The sequence below is a fragment of the Podarcis bocagei genome (assembly GCF_964188305.1).
Source record: "Podarcis bocagei genome assembly, chromosome: 9".
Classification (NCBI taxonomy): domain Eukaryota; kingdom Metazoa; phylum Chordata; class Lepidosauria; order Squamata; family Lacertidae; genus Podarcis; species Podarcis bocagei.
In genome coordinates, this window is record NC_138134.1 from 75,785,830 (window position 1) to 75,807,583 (window position 21,754).

General features: G+C 45.6%; 1 protein-coding gene across 3 annotated transcripts in view; it reads right to left on the reverse strand.

Annotated features, from left to right (window-relative positions):
• The window catches only part of DNAAF9 (dynein axonemal assembly factor 9), an 82,928-nt gene that overhangs the window by 58,094 nt on the left and 3,080 nt on the right, over positions 1–21,754 (reverse strand). For all 3 annotated transcript variants that reach the window (XR_014011359.1, XR_014011360.1, XM_081206951.1), the window contains exons 2-5: positions 16,974–17,053; positions 6,929–7,048; positions 5,874–5,998; positions 2,103–2,199 (exon numbers count right to left, since the gene is read on the reverse strand). Coding sequence is in view for 1 of the 3 variants with exons in the window: in XM_081206951.1 (XP_081063077.1) it covers positions 2,103–2,199; positions 5,874–5,998; positions 6,929–7,048; positions 16,974–17,053 (422 nt within the window). In the remaining 2 variants the exon portion in view is untranslated. The remainder of the gene's footprint in view (positions 1–2,102; positions 2,200–5,873; positions 5,999–6,928; positions 7,049–16,973; positions 17,054–21,754) is intronic.

A 21,754-nucleotide genomic window follows, 5' to 3' on the forward strand; every position in this document is an offset into this window, starting at 1 on the left:
GGGAGAAGCATTTATACATGGAAAAAAACCCTAACGTTTTCCATTTTGCTGAATCAATATATTCAGAAGATCATGGGATTAGGATGTGAGTGTGTGTGGAAGCATGAAGCTGACACACAGGATGCCTCTTGGCCAAAAAGAGGATGTGGAAGTAAATGCAATAATGCACTAGGCAATGCTCTCCTTAAAGGGGGAAAATATAATTCCCCACCCTTGGAGAAGCGCCCTAGATCTCTGGCAGAGCAGCTGCTTTGAATGCAGAAGATCTCAATTCCAATCCCTGGTATCTCTATGAAAGTTTGCAAAAGACCCTCAGCCAAGACTATGAAGAGCTGCTGCTGGTCAGCGAAAACCAAAGGCCGGGAACCTCTGGCCGGGAACCTCTGGCTGGGAACCTCTGGCCTAGTGGGACAAAAGCAATCACACACCCCAAGGCCTTTCTGCCCAGCCCTTGGTCAACATCCTTCTCTCCCACACCCTCCTCAAATGCCTGCCTGGGATGCAGCCTTCAACTGTGATCATGCATCTAATTTGCTTGGGTGGAGGATGAAGAGAGGGTGATGTTTGTGTATGGAACCCGCTGTTGTGTGTGGTCAAAATGGTGCCGGTTGTAGAAAAGGAAGAGTCACGCCCATTGCTGCAGCACTCTGGCCTGCTCATCACTCAAATATGGCTCCCGAAAGGTTGGCCAAGCACCCCACCCCTGGTGTAGACAATACCTTGCTATATTGACCACTAAACTCTGACTCAGTAGAAAGCAGCTGTGGCAGGAAACAAGATTTGGGCTTATTTATTCATTTTTGCTTATGTGCATATTTCATTTCCAATAAAGAACGCTTTTAAATCTAGAATACTGCAGCAATTGTTTATTGTGGACTACCTTTCTGGTTTCTTTGCTGCTGACGCATGACTCTGTGTTTCTTCCTTTTGGCTGCCATATTAAAAATCACTTGGAAGTCTCCCCAGTTAAAACACAGACCCTCTCCTACACTGTGACGCAGCTGCACTGCGTTGCCAGGTCCTCAGCAAGGAGGCATTGCTAAGTTTGTGCATGTTCTGGACTGAGATGCCTTTGCTAGTTGAGACCAGCTCAGTTCCAGTCAGCAGCCAAGTTTCCATTCCCCATCTATTTAACCTGGAAAAGCAGATATCATTTGCCTCTTGGGTTTCATCACTGTCTGAAAGACCACTGTGTGCCAATGTAACGTCAGTAATTTAAGTCTGCAGTCTAAGGCCAGCTCAACTAGAAGATGCTTAATTCTGAAGTTGATGGTTCCCAATACTTTTTTTCTGTAACTTTTTTTTTTAACTGCACATTTCCCATGAACTTCACAGGTATTTCTCAAAGTCCAATGCAGGACAAAGAGGAGACAACTGGTATGGCATACGAGTCATTGAGAGAGAAAATCAGTGTACAAAAAATCGCTACTGAAAAGAAAAACGAACAACATCCAGCACAACCACTGTATTCCAGGCATTTGCTCAAATGTTCCCTGCACCGTTACAAAAAGCAGCTGTCTTCCCTCAAGGGTGCCAAAAAGCCTCTCGTTGAGACCAGTGGAATGCCTAGTTTTGAAAAACAGGAGCGAGGAATTGGAGCAAGCTCAGTGGCTCAGCCCCATAGCTAGGATGGTCACCAGGGGAAGCCCGTTGCTGGGGAAACCCACAGTTGATGCAACTATAAATATACTCCTCTCTGTTCATAGTTCTTTCTTTCTTTAATGGAACTACAAGCAAGACGCTTGTTGCAGCTTTCTTGCATCAGCATGTTTGCTGGTTATTTCCAGCAAAACAAAATCAAGACTGTGCTGTGGCTTTATATCCCAGCTTCACATAATTAACAGGAAGGTTTGTTTCCTGTTCTAAAAAGGGTGCCTATTCTTTCCCTACATAAAGGAGGAGTTACATGGAAGAACTCCTCATGTGGCACACACAGAGAGCTTTGTTTGTTGAACCAAACATACCACATTTAATATAAATAATGGACCTCAGTGACTCATTTTTCCCTGTCCCTGACTTAAAAGTATTATAGGAGCACAGAACTGTGGAGTTGGCACGTCATGTACTGCTGTTCAAGGTGCGCATGGCTTTTTCAAACCTACCTTGTGAGCTGAAGGGAATCCCGATTCGACTGCAATCACGAACCATGTCTACAAAGCTGGAAATTTTGAATTCCTCCGCAGCCTCTTCGTCTTCGTACTAAAAGAAACAGACCGGGAGAAAGAAAACCCAGCAAATCAATACTCAAACCACGGCCCAAAGATTTGGAAAATAATGCCCATGTTGCAATGCCTTTCTTATTCTGCCTGTAACGCTCTCAGCTCACAGCAGTCGCCATCTTTAGTCGATCCACACTATATTTTAAGCACAGCCATTTTGGGCTGAAAAGACCATGTTCACACTGATAACAAGCACAGAAGCCAGCAGGGGATGGCTCTGTATAAAGTGAAGCAAGAGCAATCACTGTGCAAGGAAAAGCTGACCCACGTTCCATTGTGAACATGGTGCCTGCAAGCTCATGGCAAATATTATTATTCATTGCATTTAAATCCCACCTTCTTCTCCAAGGAGTTCAGGGTGGCATATACTGTTCTTCCTTTCCTCATTTAATCTCCACAACAACCCTGTGAGGTAGGTTAGGCTGAGAGGCAGCGACTGGCCCAAGGTCACCCAGTGAGCTTCAAGGCCAAGGGAGGATTTGAACCCTGGTCTCCCAGGTCCTACACTCTAGCCACTGTGCTGCACTGGGTCTCCCTGAAGTCGGCAGAGACCAACTCAAAGCCATGGCAGCCATATGCAAAAGGCACATCAGTTATGAGCTCCGTCCAGAGAACTAATTCTGTTGCAGTTAAATCTGAAAGAAGCTTCTTCTGTTATCACCTTCTCAAGACTGGAAAACAGACCAAGCTGTAGGCACGGCTCAAGAATCTTCTCTCAAGCACAACCATGTTTTTCTGTTTTCTTCCCTCCAACCCCCAACCAAGGAGTTCAGGGCAACTTGAAAGCTCAGATACTGCCTTGTGAACATTGCCTACTGCCATATAAAATGAATTATATGAGGCTGTTAATGGTGTTGTTTTAAAGAGAAAGGATAAAGGCAAAAAGAGCTTGTTTGCTATTTCCAGGGGAACACTGGGAGTCTCTTCAGTTAAATCATATGCCTATCATATGCTGGGTCTCTATTCTGCGGGTGCCAAAGCTCCATGAAAGAACTCGTTTTCATTGTGGTTAGTACATCATTCTCCAGTCAGCCCACTTAAAAAACCATGTGGTGCAGCACCGGGCAGAGTGGGGGAGAAGAGGCACAGCAGAAACATTCGTATTGCAAAAAGCTGACTGGTTCAACCCAACATGAGTGCCTATTTTGCGGCATACGAGAAAACCCAATTACAAGAAGCAAAACACAGCAATTGCACCAGTAATTTCTAAAGTGCTTGCAAAACAAAGCCCAGCAACCACAGAGGGGTCCTGCTCACTCTCAAGGCGTTGCCAAATTTGGAAAGCCTGATTTAAGAGTCCTCAAAGCAAAGTAGCACCCTTAAAAAACTACGGTTCCCAGAATTCCATGGGAGAAGCCATGATGGTTCAAGTGTAATAAGAGTGTGTTGAATACATGGTACGGAAGTGACCTAAATCATTAACGTATGAAACTTCAGTGGGAAAGAGGAGCTCACAGATCGACTCTAGGCATCTCTCTCTGGAACAGGAGACAGAACCAGCCAACAGAATACAGCCCTCTGCGGAAAACTCTTGCATTACATTACTACTACAACTATTACGTTACAATAAATAATGGGTAGCATTCAGCTGAGTTTTACTCAGAGTACGCTCACTGCAATTAACGAACATGACCAAGTCACTGAGTCCACTGTGAGTAAAATTTCACTGAATGCCACCCAATTATTTTACAGAACATTAAAATGTATGGTTGGTAGAAGGAAGAAACACTGAGATGGCAAGCTGAGTTTTAAAGTGTGCTGCTTAAATTGTTTTTCAGGTTTGTGATTTTTTAAAATGATTTTGTTTACCATTTGTTACTGTAACAGCCACTCTGGGTGGCTTCCAACAAAATATTTAAAAAACATAATAAATCATCCAACATTAAAACCTTCCCTATGCAGGGATGTCTTCAGATGTCTTCTAAACTGTTATATAGTTATTCATCTGCTTGGTATCTGATGGGAGGGCGTTCCACAGGGCGGGTGCCACCACTGAGAAGGCCCTCTGCCTGCTTCCCTGTAACCTCACTTCTCACAGCGAGGGAACATTGGAGTTGGACCTCAATGTTGAGGCTGGACGACGGGGGTATACAGGTATTCAGGTATACAGGGCTGAGGCCATTTAGGGCTCAACACCAACACTTTGAATTGTGCTCAGAATGTACTGGGAACAGACACCACAGGGTGCGCTTGGCTCAGACGAGCAGAACGTACAACATGCTTATGCAGATCATGTTCTGTTCTCACTCTCTGAGCGGCAGAGCCAGATCACAGGACAAAAGAACGAACAGCACTGTTGAGTTTTAAGGGAGGCGCTGGATAATCTAGACAGCGAGAGAGTATATATGCAGATAAAGGAGGGAGCCCATCCTGCCTCTCCTGAAGGCTGTGGGCGTTTAAATCCCAACAGGCCTGGAGAGGTGTTTGGTTTCATCAGGTGCTAGAACATAATGAGCCTGGCTCCAAGTAATGGTTTTCGGTCCAGAACCACCAGGCTTCAAAGGCAAAAGCATTGTGAACTATGTGAAAGGTGCTTCACTTGATCTAACTGCAGCAAGCCTCCAGGTCCTTTCCAAGGAGAAGATCAACTGGTGTCGCAATCCACCAGTTCCTAGGTGTGCAGAAGCTTCCTTATTCTCTCCTGTGGGCCATGCAGAATGGGGAGCCCTGTGCGTACACCCAAGGCATTTTGGGGTAGTTTTATTCCAGAAAGGTTCTTTTACAAATCCCAAATGACGAATGAGTGGGTTGGACTTCAGATCACATGGAGCCCTAGAATCTGGGTGTGTCTGGCAGCTCAAAGGCTTACTGGTGTGTTGGCCAAAAGGCAAGTATTTAAGCCCCAGGTTGAGAGTGCTCACTTAACTGCTGCACTGGGGTTATTTTGACAGGAAAGGGGTGTTTTAAGCCCCCCTCCATGGAGTTTTGATGCAGCTACCAAGGCAAGAAAGGATTGTTCTGCTGACACACGTATGGGATGCATTGGTCCTGTGCCTCAGCTGTTGACCAACTTGAGAATTGAAGCATAACCACCAGATGAGATCAAGGCTCAGACTCAATTATTTGGTCTCTTTCTTCCCTTTCTGTATTCTCACAAAATGATCCAAATGGCAAGAACTGTGGAATAGCAACAAGAAAGGGTTCAGGTAGGTAGCCGTGTTGGTCTGACGCAGATGAAATAAATAGATAAAAATTAAAAAATTGTCCAAAAGCACCAAGTTAGTTCTTTCGTATCTGAAGAAGCTTATACCCAGAACTAACAAGAAAGGGGTTCGCTATGCCTTTTCAAAGTCACCATCTTGACGTAATGGTGATATGAAGCAGAGATCACGGCTGCTATACTGTGCACGCTTAGTCGAGAGTAAGCCCCTCTGAACCCAGGGGCACCTCCACGTGAACTTGCACAATATCAAGCTGCAAGTCAGGCAAATATTCCGTTTTTATTTTTTAGCCATTTTTAATTTAAATTCCACGAAAGAGAAGGGAGTCGGGAGTCTGACCACTGCAACAGCGTCTCATTGGATCATATCAATTCCACAGAATAAGGAGACCTTCTGCAACGCCAAAGGCCTCCGTGGGAAGCCAGAATTGCTGCAGCTCAGGACGGCCTCAGACAAATGCTGTTCATTCTATGTTTGCTACTCGGCTACTCACCTCGTTTTCAGTCAGGCAGTGGAAATGCAAGTTTCTCCAGAATGCTACATATGGCAAAAGGTAGTTGTAGTTGACAGGGTTGCAATAGAGATGGACGCTGTCTGGCTTTATTAGTAGGATCACATCTAAAAGGAGCAAGAAATCAACCTAATGTTATTTTCAAGTCACTAACCTGTTTGTCCTCCTGATGCAACGCTCACACAAGTCCTTACTTATTTAATACATTTTTACTCGCTCTTCAGCTAATGGGGCTCCCAGAGCAATTTATGAAAGATCATTAACAAACAATATAGTGTCTCCCCTCCATATGGTAACTAGAAATACATGACACAAAAGGAAAAAGAGATGGGGAGGGTAAAGGAAAACAAACTCAGGGACTTTGGGTTTTTTGTTCTAAGTCCTTGTGATCCCTCCCTTCTAAATGACAAAATATGGAACAGGCAGGGGAGTTAGAGGGCCACTATGCACTCAATATTTTCCTTTTATGATGCTCAAAAGGTATGTTTTGGCATGTGTAAAAATCACATGTAGTATCCAGGCTGGCACAATCACCTACAAAGGAGGTGGAGGAGGCAGGCATGTAGGAAACAATCCAAGGGAGCTCTTTGCTCAAGGCCACCCAAAAAGTTCATGGCGGAGCAGCCGCATTTCGTTTTTTGCACTGGTGGCCCCAAGTCTGCCTGGAAGTTAGTGCTCCCAGGCTTTTTGGGGTGATCTTTGAGCTTTTGAATGGATTCTGGTGTCTTGATAATATTTTTTCTATTTTAAGGCCTGCCTGCGTTCAATTGTCTCCATTACATTTTAACCATTTTTAATGTATGTTGTCCAGAGAACTTTGGTTAAGGGGCAACACAGAAATGCTACAAATAAAAACAATTAATTCAATTCAATTCAATTAACTAAATAAAATGGAATACTTGTGGGAGCCAAGTGGAAGAGGGAGGGTTGTATCAACGTCCACAAAGACGCTTTAGGAAAGAAGTGAAAGAAGACCAGCCTTATTTGTCCCCTTGAGTGTTCATCTTAAAATAGCACACAGCACCACTTTTCCTTACCGTCAAGGACCTCTTCAGGAAACCCCGATCTTTCAAATTCATTGTTGCTCTGGTTGTACAAGCCAAAGAGAAGGTAGTTTGCCAGTTCCCGGCAGCCCTCGTTGTATCGGCTGTCAATCCCTGCAGAAGGAAGCATAAGGAATGAACAGTAAGGTCGTGAGAGGGAGGAAAGAACCAAGAGCTCTGATTCCAAATCACAGAATAACCAACTAAAACTAGGGAAATGTTTGGAGTCCCTGCCTTCTTCCTAAATCTCCTATGCTTTGGAAGCAGGCTGCAGCTTCCAACATACCCTGACCACTAAAACAAAGGAATACATGAGGGTGGTGGTGGTGGGAATTAATTTTTGAAACTGCAATAGGTCCTGAAGAGCAGCAGGGGGAATCTCTAGCCCATGGGCCTATACAGTGGTACCTCTGGATGTGAACGGGATCCGTTCCGGAGCCCCGTTCACATCCTGAAGCGAATGCAACCCGCATCTGCGCGTGCACGGGTCGCGATTTACCGCTTCCACGCATGCGCGTGATGTCATTTTAAGCGTCTGTGCATGCACAACGAAACCCAGAAGTAACGTGTTCCGTTACTTTCAGGTTGCCACGGAGCGCAACCTGAAAATGCTCAGCCTGAGCTATGACTATATAGGTCTGACACAGGTCCCAACTTGTGGCATCAGGAGTGGTACGTGAATTGATGCAGCAACCAAGGAACCATTGGGAGCCTCAACTGAGCTCCTAATGGTTGCTTTGCAAAATCAGGGCTCCTTGTCAGCTAACAGCCACTGATGGGGAAGTCCCATGTGGAGCTGCTGTCTAGGAGTGTTCCCTATGAGGGACTCTTCTCCCAAACCGCTTGCTCCAAACAAACCATCAATTTGGATTCAATGTGCTTCCAATGAATGGAGTGGCTCGCTCCACCCCTCGGCAGAATCTAAACCAGGCTTCCTCAACCTCGGCCCTCCAGGTGTTTTGAGACTACAATTCCCATCATCCCTGACCACTAGTCCTGCTAGCTAGGGATCATGGGAGTTGTAGTCCAAAAACATCTGGAGGGCCGAGGTTGAGGAAGCCTGATCTAAACTGCTTGTTCCATAGTGACTTTGAAGGCACGCTCCCAGAGCCAATCAGCTGATTGCATAAGGCGAGGCAAGCCGACAGTAAGCAATCCCTGAAATCAAGAGGGCAAGCCAAGGACCTAAAAGAAGCTAGGAAACCAAGGCTCCCAGAAAGCCTAGTCATGAAGAACAGCTCTTGTGGTGGCATCAGGCCTTCAAATATCTATAACGCTTGCAGCAGCCACAAAATGCTCGTAACGGATGACAGTGGGCCAAAAGAGAGAATGAAGAGCAGCTGAAAGGGGACACTGGAACAGAGATGCAGTCAGGTGCAAGCTGCTTGGAAAACAATGAGCAGAAAAGCCTTGTGGCACAATGCTACAGAAGCAATTTAAGGAGGCGGGCGGCACTTCATATTTATTTCCCCCACACTAAGCCGCAAATCCAGCCCAGAGCTGCCCCTTTCAGAAAGGGATTGGCAACGCCAGTTGACCTCAGGCCACTACCCAGTTTGGAACAATTGAGCATCATTTTCCCCCCAAAATCCCTTTATGATACACTAAGCCGAAGAACGGCGAGTGCAGAGCTGGGAATTGGGACGGCAAGGTCAACCAGGGAGCACTGGAGGACAGTTTGGAAGGGGAGAGAGCTTCTGAGCAACAGATGGTGTCAGGAACAAATGAAGAGGAGGATAAAAGCATTTTTGAACGGTGCTGCCAAGGTCATGCCCCACCTTTCCTTGTGTGCGAATAATCTGTCCCCAAATCCAAAATACGTCTGCCTTTGCTTCAACATTTGCTACTGCCGTTTGAGGCACAGAACTGGTTCCCCTGTGTGTTTGGATCTCTCTGCCTTCTTAAACGGTGGATCTAGTTCAAGTGGGGCTGCGTGCTTTTTTCACCCCAGGTCCATCAGTGGCTACTGGCCAAGATAGCCAGGAGAGTGACGTCCATTTTCCCAGTCTCTCTTCCTCTCCTTTCTCCTGCTCCCCAGCCCTTAATTGCTAGATTGCTAGAGCCACTGAGGACAAAGGATGGCTGCTTCCATTGTGCTCTGTTTCTGAAGTTCCTCCCAACGTTTGGCTGGCGACCGACAGGTATCAGTAACTGGAGATCTGTGGGCAGCCTGCCCTGGGCTTCCAATCTCACGTGGATTAAGGCGACACAAAACCATTACCTATCTGGGTCATGTTGGGAATTGCCAGACACAAATCCAGATCTGAGCTTCCTGCTTTCCAAACAAGGACTCCAAAGACTAGTTTTTGGAAATGCCTGACCCACGAGAAACAGAAGATAATACACTGGAAGCCAGAGAAGGTCAGAAGGCCAGGCTCAGTCCAGTCTTTATATCAAGGTTTGGCCAATATAGGATCCTCATGGTGCCCATCAATTGCAGGGGCTGATATCTGATATGCTTCCACTCTGTTTCCCAACATACATCTCATGGATAGTTCATTAGCGTGGTGCTGATAACGCCAAGGATGTAGGTTCAATCCCCATATAGGACAGCTGCATATTCCTGCACTGCAGGGGGTTGGATTGAATGATCCTTAGGGTCTGTTCCAACTCTACAATTCTATGATTCTATGTATATCACACTCCACACAGCTGTGTCCATTAAGTCGTCTCTCGGATCAAATGCTACTGCGCTACACAGGATGCAATATGCATCCCAGCACATCCTCCCGTTTCCCATTGCTAGTGTTAGCTGCATAATCCTCATGCTTTAAATCTATGCTTTAAACAGAGCCTAGGGCTTTAAACAGAAGGTCAGTAGTTCGAATCCCTGCAACGGGGTGAGCTCCCGTTGTTCGGTCCCAGCTCCTGCCAACCTAGCAGTTCAAAAGCACATCGAAGTGCAAGTAGATAAATAGGTACCGCTCTGGCGGGAAAGTAAATGGCGTTTCCGTGCGCTGCTCTGGTTCGCCAGAAGCGGCTTAGTCATGCTGGCCACATGACCCGGAAGCTGTCTGCGGACAAACACCGGCTCCCTCGGCCCATAGAGCAAGGTGAGAGCGCAACCCTAGTGTTGTGTGCGACTGGACCTAATGGTCAGGGGTACCTTTACCTTTACCTTACCCATCCCATCACTGACTGAATTCCCCAGACAGTGGGGAGAAGAGCAGGATGCTACAGACTGTCCAAACCACGGTGCTGAGCAGCAGGGCACTGGGGGCGCTTCCCTAATCGTTCCACATCTGCTTCTGAAAATACCATTTCTCCTTAATTGATATGCTGCTGATTGAAGCTTCCTATTAAGCTAATCTGGTGACCTAATTCTTCCAACGCAAGATTTATGATTAAAACATGAGCCCATGAGAATTATGGAATAAATCCCTGAGTCACGGCAGGAGAGAGCTGACAGCTTTCCAAGAAATAACCTCCAGCTTTGCAGAAGGCAAATATTAAGAGTAATCATCGCAAGGGGCTGGCTGTGCTGAGGGGGCAAGGTGAGAGTCAAAGGCTCAGGAGAAAGACCCCCAAGGGAATCTAGTCCCACTCGCAACATGCCACTTCAGGTTAATTTCAGATTTTTCTTTTAAATAATCAAACTTCATTTATATATATACTACACACACACACACACACACACACAAAAAAAAAAAAATATAATAGAGCATACAACAAATATTACACACACACACACAAATACATACACATACACACAAAACAAAAAAGAAAAGCATCCTTCTTATAATAGAATCTCACACACATTTCAACTGCCAATAACATTTTGTTCTTTGCATTTTTCATTCATAGCTATCCTTTCTTGAACTCATGTTTTTATAACACAAAGCAGTCTACACCACCACCTAAAATACCTCTTTTCACACAAGCTTTTATGAGACTCCATTATTTGTTTCTTCTAGATAATTAACCCCATTCCTCAACGCCACTCACAATTTAATCAAGTTCAGTTGTTTCCATTTTTTCCTGGTGATATCCTTGCCCTGTTGGTTTGCATGCAACTTTCCCACATTTTGGCCCATAACAGCCCTGAGTGGTTATAACATGCAGAATCTGGATCTTATATGAAAAAAGGGATCAACTTTTTACAGAATTTAGTAAGCAGATGGGGGGGGGGTTAATGGTAGCTCTGGTGTGGTGGAACGCTTCCCCCTATCCTTTCAAACATGCAGTTCCAAAACTGCTTTGATTTTATGCAAAAAACAACAACCAAAAAACAACAACAAACCCCATGAATGGAAGAAATTTCCAATTGTGGATTCACAAAACCAGAACATTAGGTTAATGACAACCCCCATATTTCTGGGGGGAAATCAAAAGCAAAGGGGTACCAGGAGAAGGAGGGTGGGCCTGGAGAAAAGGGGGGGCATTTCACTCCACGGTTAGTTAGAGCTTCATTCTTTGTTTTTTGGGAGGGAGGTATCTTCACTTGCAGAAATGCACTGAACAACGTATGGGGAGGAAATAATGGATTCCAGCTACCAACAGCTTTAGGATGGTGGCCAAGGAAGTGACCCAACTGATTAGAAAGCCATCCATGCTTACAGAATATATTTACAGGAATTTCACCGCAGCTTTTGCCCAGATGTTAGTAACACCGAGGCAAAGAATACTTTATAAATCAGGTCTAAATCGTTCAAAGAAGCCCGTCAAACCACACAATGCCCTCCTGCATGGACACGCAGATACTGAAGGAAGGGGGGCACACACCACGCATCAACATCAAATATGGTGGCCTTGCCAATAGGTCTACTAGCCAACCTACCTACACATATCTACACATATTGGTATCTGAAGAAGTGTGCATGCACTTCTTGTTGTTTAGTCGTTTAGTCATGTCCGACTCTTTGTGACCCCATGGACCAGAGCACGCCAGGCACTCCTGTCTTCTACTGCCTCCCACAGTTTGGTCAAACCCATGCTGGTAGCTTCGAGAACACTATCCAACCATCTCGTCCTCTGTCGTCCCCTTCTCCTTGTGCCCTCCATCTTTCCCAACAACAGGGTCTTTTCCAGGGAGTCTTCTCTTCTCATGAGGTGGCCAAAGTCTTGGAGCCTCAGCTTCAGGATCTGTCCTTCCAGTGAGCACTCAGGGCTGATTTCCTTCAGAATGGAGAGGTTTGATCTTCTTGCAGTCCATGGGACTCTCAAGAGTCTCCTCCAGCACCATAATTCAAAAGCATCAATTCTTTGGCGATCAGCCTTCTTTATGGTCCAGCTCTCACTTCAATACATCACTACAGGGAAAACCATAGCTTTCACTATACGGACCTTTGTCGGCAAGGTGATATCCCTGCTTTTTAAGATGCACACAAAAGCTTATACCCCAGAACAAACTTAGTTGGTCTCCAAGGTGCTACTGGACAGTTTTTTAATTTTTTAATTTATTTCATACATATATCTCAGTTAGCAAATCTGTACACATATCTAAGTAAGCAAATCTGCATCCCCCCAAAAAGAGAGAGAGAGAGAAAGAGCCACCAGTTAGTGTAAGGCTTATATGCCCGGTCAGCTAGAGCAAATTCTTTTGATTATGACTAGGGGAAATACCTCCAGAACATGTGGTTACCCAGGAGCCTAAAATCAGCGGCAGAACTGTGGGGGTCTCAAATTTCCATGGTGCCCTGTGTGACGCCAAAATCTGGTGCCCCCCCCCCCCACCTCTCACTTTCCATTCTACATCATAGCTGCAGAGCTCCCAAGGCTCTGCACCCGGTGCGACTAAACCTGTCGCACTCCCTTAAATCCGCCTCTGCTACAATTCTTATACTGACTGCAATGCATTTAAAATGCATTTTCCAGCTTCGAGTTGAAACATTTCCCTAAGGCTGAGGACTGCAGCAGATCCTCCCCAATGAAACAAAAGAAAAGAATAGAAAAATGAAACCCAGCTTAAGAGGAGAGGAACAGAAGGGGGCAGAAATTCCCAGGCTTGGGTTGACATTCCCCCTCTTTCAGGAGAAGCTAGCTGGAAATGCAACAGGGGTGCATTTGGGGGAATGGCTCACAAAGGGGTTTCAGATGGGACCAAGCACAGAAAAATTTGATATGTCGTGCCGTAAGCATTTAATTAGCCCATCTAGCCTGTGCTACCCGAGAAAGGATGAATGCTGTCCAGGATCTGATCACAGTTAATATCTGGCGGCCTCTTTCGTGGCTGGAACCAGCTGCAGCTCTCACAACAGCCTGGCTTCCTGTGTCACTGTTCTGTCTCGGCTTTCACACGGGGTTACGCTGGGATACAACTCAAAGGCTGCCAGTAAATCCAGACTTATAAGCAGGGGCCAGACAAAAGCCCAGGAAGACCAGGGCAAGAAATCTAGGGCACTCAGGTGCCTCTCGGAGTTGAACAGGCACAGAAGTTAGACTCTTTATATACAAGTTTGGAGGTTTTATATTCTGCTCATTCATCGTGCCCCAGGCGTGGGCTTGACACCTGACTGGTTTCCCTACCTCCCGCCCATTTTTAATTTAGCCTCTGAAATCCACGAGCCGTAAAAAATATTAAGACCTATCACAATACAGTGGTACCTCTAGTTGTGGACTTAATCTGTTTTGGGGTGCTGTTCGCACCCTGAAAAGTCTGCAACTAGAGCGCTTCTGCGCATGTGCATGGTGCGATCGACCACTTCTGTGCATAGCACGCAGATCACTTCTGCGCATGCGCGGGCGGCGAACCTGGAAGTAAACACTTCCAGGTTTGCCGCGTTTGTAAGCTGAAAGTCCGTAACAAGAGCAGAAAGCAACACGAGGTATGACTGTAATGCAGCAATAATTATAACATTCCCACGTATATACACGCCAAGCACTCTTTTTCTGCAATGTTGCCAGCCCAGCTCTGCGTTAATTTTATCGTTGCAATTCATGCTGTACGTTCAGGAGGTTTTCCCCATCTTGATACTGCAGCAGCTCCACTTATTTTCGGGTCTTTGCCCCCAGAGATACAGCTGAGTGATTCCTAGCTAAGACTCCCAAGTCCTGACACACCTCTATTAACTCCTGATCTAAGCAACATTTGCACCGTTCATAATATACAGATCTGCGGAGGCAAGCCTTGCAAATTAATTCTGGTCGGCTGTGCAACCTCCTTTCATCATGGAAGTACCTAAAAGCTACTCTGCAGTGCCAGGGGGCAATTCTAGAGATAACTCATATGGGGAAGGGAAGGGGCACAAGAGGTCATTGCTGGGGAAGAATGGATTTTATTATTTACAGCAGTTTTAGGCTGCTCTTCCGCTGAAAAGGCTCCCAGGCCAGCTGACAAAGATTAGTAAGTCAGCCACAGCCTTGACACGTATACTCTAAAAGACATGACACAAACGCAAAAGGGGTTTGGAGGGTGGAAGAAAAATGTGAATACAGGCACACCTTCTTATTTATTTGTTTAGAGCAGGGTTTCCCAAACCTGGGTCTCCAGCTGCTTTTGGACTACAATTCCCATCATCCCTCACCACTGGTCCTGCTAGCTAGGGATGATGGGAGTTGTAGTCCAAAAACAGCTGGAGACCCAAGTTTGGGAAACCCTGACTTAAGAGCATTTTTACCCTACTCTTCAGACGAAAAAAGACTTCCAGAGGTGCTAAGATACAAGTCAATAAAAATAGCACACTTTTAAGGCTTAGCTGCAAAGCGCTTACAATGACCAGCTGGCATGAAACAGTTCAAAGAAGAGGAGGAATCAAAAGCTGCTGGTTTTGCAGTTGAGCTGACACAGTGGCCCCACTTCCCTTCCTCTGCAGCCTGATGGAATGGCTACCGCCAGGTGGCAATTGATACAGGCAGCAACCTGACTGGCAGCTGGCTTCTCACTGCAGATGGTGGAGTGGCCCTGCTTGCCTTCTTCTCCTGTGCTGCCCATTAGCACTTTGCAAAATAATAATAATAATAATAATAATAATAATAATAATAATAATAATAATAATAATAAAAAAATTTATTTATACCCCGCCCTCCCCAGCCAAGGCCGGGCTCAGGGCGGTTAACAACCAGTAATAAAAACAAGTTGATTGGAATACAACTTTAAAAACTAGGTTAAATACAACATTAAAATGCAGCCTCATCACAGGAGGAGAAAGGAAAAAAGAAGAGGGGGAGGGAATCAAATTGACTCCAAGCCAAAGGCCAGGCGGAACAGCAGTCCTCCTGGGTTGTCAGTTTTCTTCACAGCATTCAGTTATTTTGTACTAGAGTAATTATAGTTCAGTCTCCACAAAGCCTCTTGTCACATTCCTAGTGTCCTGCAAATGGCTTTAACTTCAGAGAGTTATCAAAGTTTGGGTTAAGCCACCTAAAAGCAACTTTCTGGTTAGGGTCCAGGCAAGCGCCCTTCTGCATGGCTTAGATTTCACCAAGAAAGCCAGGGCCAGCTAGAAGTGGCACATCATGCAAACTGCAAAGTTTTCCCCCAAGGCATTCATAAATTGAACCTTAGTCTGCTTAATTGTGTTTAGCCGTTTCCCTTACCACAGAGATTTCTCCCTGACTCATAATATACAGTGCCCAGAATGTTTAACTACTCAGACAAAACCATGCCTCTTTTTTCCTTCCAAGCTGCAACTCATTTAATCCTCCTCTTTCCAACCCATCTGCTAGCCAGTTCTTGGTGCATGTTCACAGTTAAACGCAACGCAAGTTCGCACATAAATTTTACAAACTTGAAACACAGAAGAAGACAGCGAAAAACAAGCCTTCTTCTAATGATACGTTTTGGAATGAGGACGGGGAGGGAGACAGGAAGCAGGAAAGTGTCTCACATCCCAACTCACTCCACCGTCAGCCTTACTCATGACCGTCCAGGAAGCATGACCAGATTGCTTGAAAATTTTCCAGCGCTGCCTCCATGTTTAGAGACAAATCTCTCAGTCCAGTCACATTATTCAGCCTCCAGTACTCAAGAGAGATTCACTCTTTTTTGTAGTACAGTCATACCTCGGGTTACAGCCGCTTCAGGTTGTGTTTTTTTGGGTTATGGACTGCCAAAACCCAAAAGTACCGGAACGGATTACTTCCGGGTTTCGGCGGTCACGCATGCGCAGAAGCTTCAAATTGCAACCCGCACGTGCATAGACGCGGGTTGTGAACGCTGCAGGTTGCGAACGTGCATCCCACACGGATCACGCTCACAACCCAAGCGTCCACTGTATCTGTCTTTCAACAACGAAGGCTGCTCCAGGTATGCAGACTGTAAGGCTTGTCTCACTCAAGTCTGTTGATTGTTCAGCATTCAAGCATTCTGCCCCCACACTTCATCCTGTGACCTGTCTTCCATGTCCCAACACCACTTCCCTGGCTCTGAGCCTTCCTCTTCTGAGGTTTCCCTAGCAGGCATGGCCAAACTTGGCCCTTCAGGTGTTTTGGGACTACAATTCCCATCATCCCTGACCACTGGTCCTGTTAGCTAGGGATGATGGGAGTTCTAGTCCCAAAACATCTGGAGGGCCAAGTTTGGCCATGCCTGCAGGGGGTTCTCTGGCAGATGCCGCCCACCATTCTTCATCATCTAGCAAGTCCCTGACACCTGACTTATTTTATCTGGGGCTCCGCTCTCCTTGAAGCAGCAAACACACTTCTTTCCATTTCCGCACACTGGTCTTTTGGGAAGAGCCAGTTTCAAGTCCAGGGATAAAAGGCCAGGCATCTCCCTACCTTACCTTTTCAATTAGAGATGACAAGGATTGAACCCAGAGCCTTCCAATGCCCAGCATGTTCTCCATCATGGAGCCACAGCCCATCCTCAATGTTTGCCTTGTCTCTATGTGCTTCTTAGGAGACCACTAAATCCTTAAAAGCACATGGGTGCTTGGCATTAGCCAGAGACTTAAAACTGTGTGACCTCTTCGTTCCATTCATTTCTAAGGGGCTCTGCATTCAACTCATCAACACATTTCAGCTGCTATGGGCAAGTAACATTCCTCAAATGCTTGAGCCCTCTTTGAATATTTCTAGGCTCCTGAAACACAACTTCTGGCTTTAGCTTGCACATTTCAATAATGCTGTTGGTGCACTTGAATAAGTAGGGAGAACTTACCCAAAATGCACAGTATTCCATCTGGCTGGGATTTGCTGCTCTGCGTCAGGATGTTCTGAATTTGTCGAAGGCGGCTACAACTGTGAAGAAAAACGGGAGACGGTTAGAGGCGATGCTAAAAAAGGACTTCAATCTGTTGGGAGCCAAGGCTTGCAGAAAGAGATCTGTCTTCTGGCAAACCAGTACTGTACCAGGAGTTCTGAAACTGTCAGTATTCATATACACTTAGTAGAAGCAGGCCTTTGCTCTTTCCTCATCATTTTGCAAAAAGCTCTCTCTGTCTCCAGCTATCAGCCCACTCACTTTTCCTCTGTGATTTCTGCATCATCACTTTAAAGCATTTCTACCAGTTGGGTGAACTTATCTTCCACCTTTTGTGCCTGCTGAAAACAAAAGTATTTTTCACTCAATTCAGGGCACTTGGCAAAGTAGGCGACAGATATCACGTGGGCAGCACAACTGCTACCAAAACACCATTTTGCCACCAGGAGGTCACCGACACATTTGTGCACTGGAACTCATGCTGAGTGTCCACTGCAAGCCAGGGCGTGCCTTGTGCTGGCCTGTGAGGTCCGGAGGATTGGCTTTCTCTTTGAGTACTTCCAGAAAACGTTTCATTCCTAATCTGAATTGCAACACATTCCCTTTGATCATAAACACCAAGTAACCCTGTCAACAGACCAGTGCATGATTTTACTCTCAAGCCACACCAGGCTGGCCAAACAGGCAAGCCTTGACATGCAAAGAGTTGACCTTTGTTCTGAATGCAAAGAGCTAACGAACATAATGCAGGAGCAGCCCATAAAACTAGCAACAGAGAGTTATGGCTATCATCCACCTCTCACATTCATCAGACAAAGTTCAGAACTGCATGGGCATGTCCAACTGGACTTCCCCCCCTTGCAAAGAGGGGGCCCTCCATGCTTGCCCCATTATTGATTTTTGAAAGACAATTTGTGATGTGAGAGACCAGAGTTATGGGAAAGTGTCAAAAGTAATTATTACTTCAACCATTTATATATTGCTGAATTGCGATCATCTCTACAGACAACCACAGTTAGCTGTGAGGTCCCCGGATGACAACCTTTATCTAACATTTGCAAAGCCTGATCATTTGATCAGCATGTATACAATTTGCTATTATTCAATTATCTACAAGGCGGGGAAAATAATGCTGTAATTCTGAGCAAAGAGCGTTATATACAGGCTTAGAGGAAGGGGTTTTCCTGTGAACTTCCCTAACTGAAAAGTTCAGTCAGTCAGCTGGATGAGCTGCTGGCCTGGATAAGGAGTCACTGACATGTTTCTTCCTGTTTATGCAGAAACAGCATCCTGCGCACAAAAGAGTTTGCTTGCAAAGTTGACAAGCCAAACAGCACAGTTGCAGCAAGGAGATCAGGCATAGGCAAAATTGGCCCTCCAGATGTTTTGGGACTAGAACTCCCATCATCCCTAGCTAACAGGACCAGTGGTCAGGGATGATGGGAATTGTAGTCTCAAAACATCTGGAGAGCAGAGTTTGCCTATGCCTGCACTAGATCATGGGATGAAGGTGCATGCTCAATGTCTGATGGTGCAGGAGAAGATAGACTGCACATAATTATTATTTTAAAAAACGGGGTGGAGAGAAACAATAAGCAGGTGTGTAAGATTATGGATGGTGTGGGGGAATTGAATAGAAAGAAGTTTTTCTCCCTCTCATTTAGTACCGGAAGCTGGGATCACCCCATGAAGCTAAATGCTGGAAGAGTCAGGACAAACAGAAGTACTTCACATAACAAAGTTAGAATTCGCCACCACAAGCTGCAGTGGTTCCTTACTCCCCTTTTAAAGCTATATCGAGGGCCAAGTCATGGAGGATAAGGCTATTAGTTTATTGATGGCTTCACACTTCCCGCAACATCAGATGCTGCATGGCTGAGAATACTAGTTGCTGGGGTACAATGGGAGAGGGCTATTGCCTTCATGTTCTGCTTGAGGCCCTCCTCTTGGGGGGCTGTCTGGTCAGCTATTGTGACAACAGGACGCCGGACTAGGAGACCTTTGGTCTGATCCATCTTGTCTCTTATGCTCACTTGTTCCATGCTTTAAGTAAATGAGGAAAGTATTGCACAGATCTCTTAGCACTGGAGGTTAGTGGGGGAAAAACATTTCACCATCATTTCCTAGTTCTGTATCGTACAGTGGTACCTCTGGTTACGTACTTAATTCGTTCCGAAGGTCCGTTCTTAACCTGAAACTGTTCTTAACCTGAAGCACCACTTTAGCTAATGGGGCCTCCAGCTGCTGCTGCGCCGCCGGAGCACGATTTCTGTTCTCATCCTGAAGCAAAGTTCTTAACCCGAGGTAATCTTTCTGGGTTAGCGGAGTCTGTAACCTGAAGCGTATGTAACCTGAAGCGTCCAGAGTGCGTTCCTCCTCCAGGTCCGGAGGCAGCTGCGGGACCGGCTTGCAGGGTATTTATATTTTTCAAAATATAGTCCAGCCCCCCACAAGGTCTGAAGGACAGTGGACCAGCCCCCTGCTGAAAAAGGTTGTGGATCCCTGACTTAAGCTACTTTCAGTACGTCTACTCTGAGTATGACTAACACCAAATACTGCCCTAACAAATTTATTGTGGCTGAAGTTTCTATGGAATAGAGTCCATTTCATCAGACGCACTCAATGTTGTTTTCGCTTGGCAGAGATATATAACGAAAGGGTGGAGAGAGATGTTTTTGGAGATATCAACAGAGCCAGCTGGCAAGAAGCGTGTCTCACTTTCATCTCAAGTCTTTGTGCGGATAAAGTCAGCCAACAGGCTGTGCTACATTTGATACGGATGGCCACAGCGCTATCTAGACTGCCTGGGAAAAATAACACCACACCTATGGGTATACGAGGTCAAGTGAGCTAGCAACAGTTGTGGACTTATTTGCAAGGGTGTTTTACTAGGGCATACTAGGGGTGCAAAAGAATCTGGGGTGCTTCTTCCCCCAAAAAGCCATTCTGTAGCAAAGGGAAAGGCAGAAGATAGGGCAAGATCTACTACTGGATCACTGGGTGATTTGTAGTAGATCAGGGATTGAACCTGGAACCTTCTGCATACAAAGAAGATCCCCAGGCACTGAGCCATTCCCCGGGGGTAATCAGAAAATGATTTATTTTTTAAAGTTTTTGCACCCAAAACCAGTTAGTAGATCTCGGGGTGTCTAGTATTCACTGCAAGCCAAAAGTCTCCCTTCCCCTGCTGCAGCAGATATTGCAGTGAAAGACTCCTATAGTAAGGGGCTTCCACATAGCAGCTTCTATCTCTAAGATCAGATGCCAAGCTGGAGGAAAAGCAATCCTAGAAAAGAACAGGGAGAAGTATGGTGGTGGAACTGTCTAGGTCAATGGTGGGGTTGCAGCCTAGGAGACCATCAAAGAAGGAAAACCAAAGAGACATGAAAAGGGATATGTTTGACAAAGAGAATGAACATCCAAGATGCTCACAGAGTCAATTAAGCTCAGCACTGGAGCGAACCAACATATGGGTCGAGTGGAAGAGGTATGAGTTGACCATGGACTGAGCACGGACCCTTATCTTGCTATAGCTCACATAAAGTCACTGGGTAAAGAGGTGGTCTGGGGAAAGAGAACACACATTTGAACTTCAGCAGAGATCTGAACATGTTTCTCCCACCTCCAGGCCCAAACTCAATGCTATATCCACCACTCCACTCCCAGCAGCAAAGAGAGCATGCAAAGAATGGGAGGGTATTTATTATAACTGAGCAGAACTGGTTTACTGAGGCCTGGAAGATCTCATTAAGGAAAGGACGCCAGCCATGTAGACCAGGGTGGGCTTGCTAGAGAGACCCCCATATGCAGGAAGGAAGGAGACACGCCACTGTAACATTCTCCGGGGCTCCAAATGTCTTCACGGTTACTGTTACAGATAGGTAGCCGTGTTGGTCTGCCATAGTCAAAATAAAAAAAATCCTTCCTGTAGCACCTTAAAGACCAACTAAGTTAGTTCTTGGTATAAGCTTTCGTGTGCATGCACACTTCTTCAGTTACACTTCACGGTTACTGTCATTTGAAGAGGGAATTTATAAATTTAAATAAGCTCTCATGCTTTATGGGAGCTGCGCATTCAGCGGTTTAACGGAATTTTATTTAAGGAACATGGAAAATGTTTCCCTTTCCCTTTTGACAGGCAGCCAGGGCTTTTGGTTGTTTGCGTGCCAAACTCTAGCTCCAGCCCGCTCATTTTGAAGTGCTTGAAAGAGACACAAGAAATATCATCTTGTGACATTTCTCCAGTTGTAGCATAGGATGACAGGCACAGAGAAACACAGCCAGTCTTTGTGCAAACACTGTTATATTTGCTCATTTAGCAACCCAGGAAGTACATTTTCTGCAGTGAGGCAACTGCTTCTCTCTTAGCACCATTTGATTTGCAAAGTACCGTTAAGTTTAAACAAGGAATGGGGGGGGGGGGTGGAATTGGAATGGAATGCCATTGCGATCTGGGAGGAGAATGTGAACAGATGACATTCTAAGGGGCGGGCAAATGTTGTAGGCTGCTCACTACTTACATCTGTTTCTCCAGAACAAATCCCCAAGGTAGCTCTGAAAGAGCAGCTCCTTTCCCAAGGTCATTCGCTCTGCTAAGCTAATAGAGCTTCATTAGAAGCCATTTGCTTGCTTGCTTTTTTTTTTTTTAAAAAAAAGCTTAAATAATCAGAACTCAGAAGAAGAAAAAAAATCAGAAGCCAAGTCTTGCATTCTTTCCAATTACTGAACAGGAATTATTT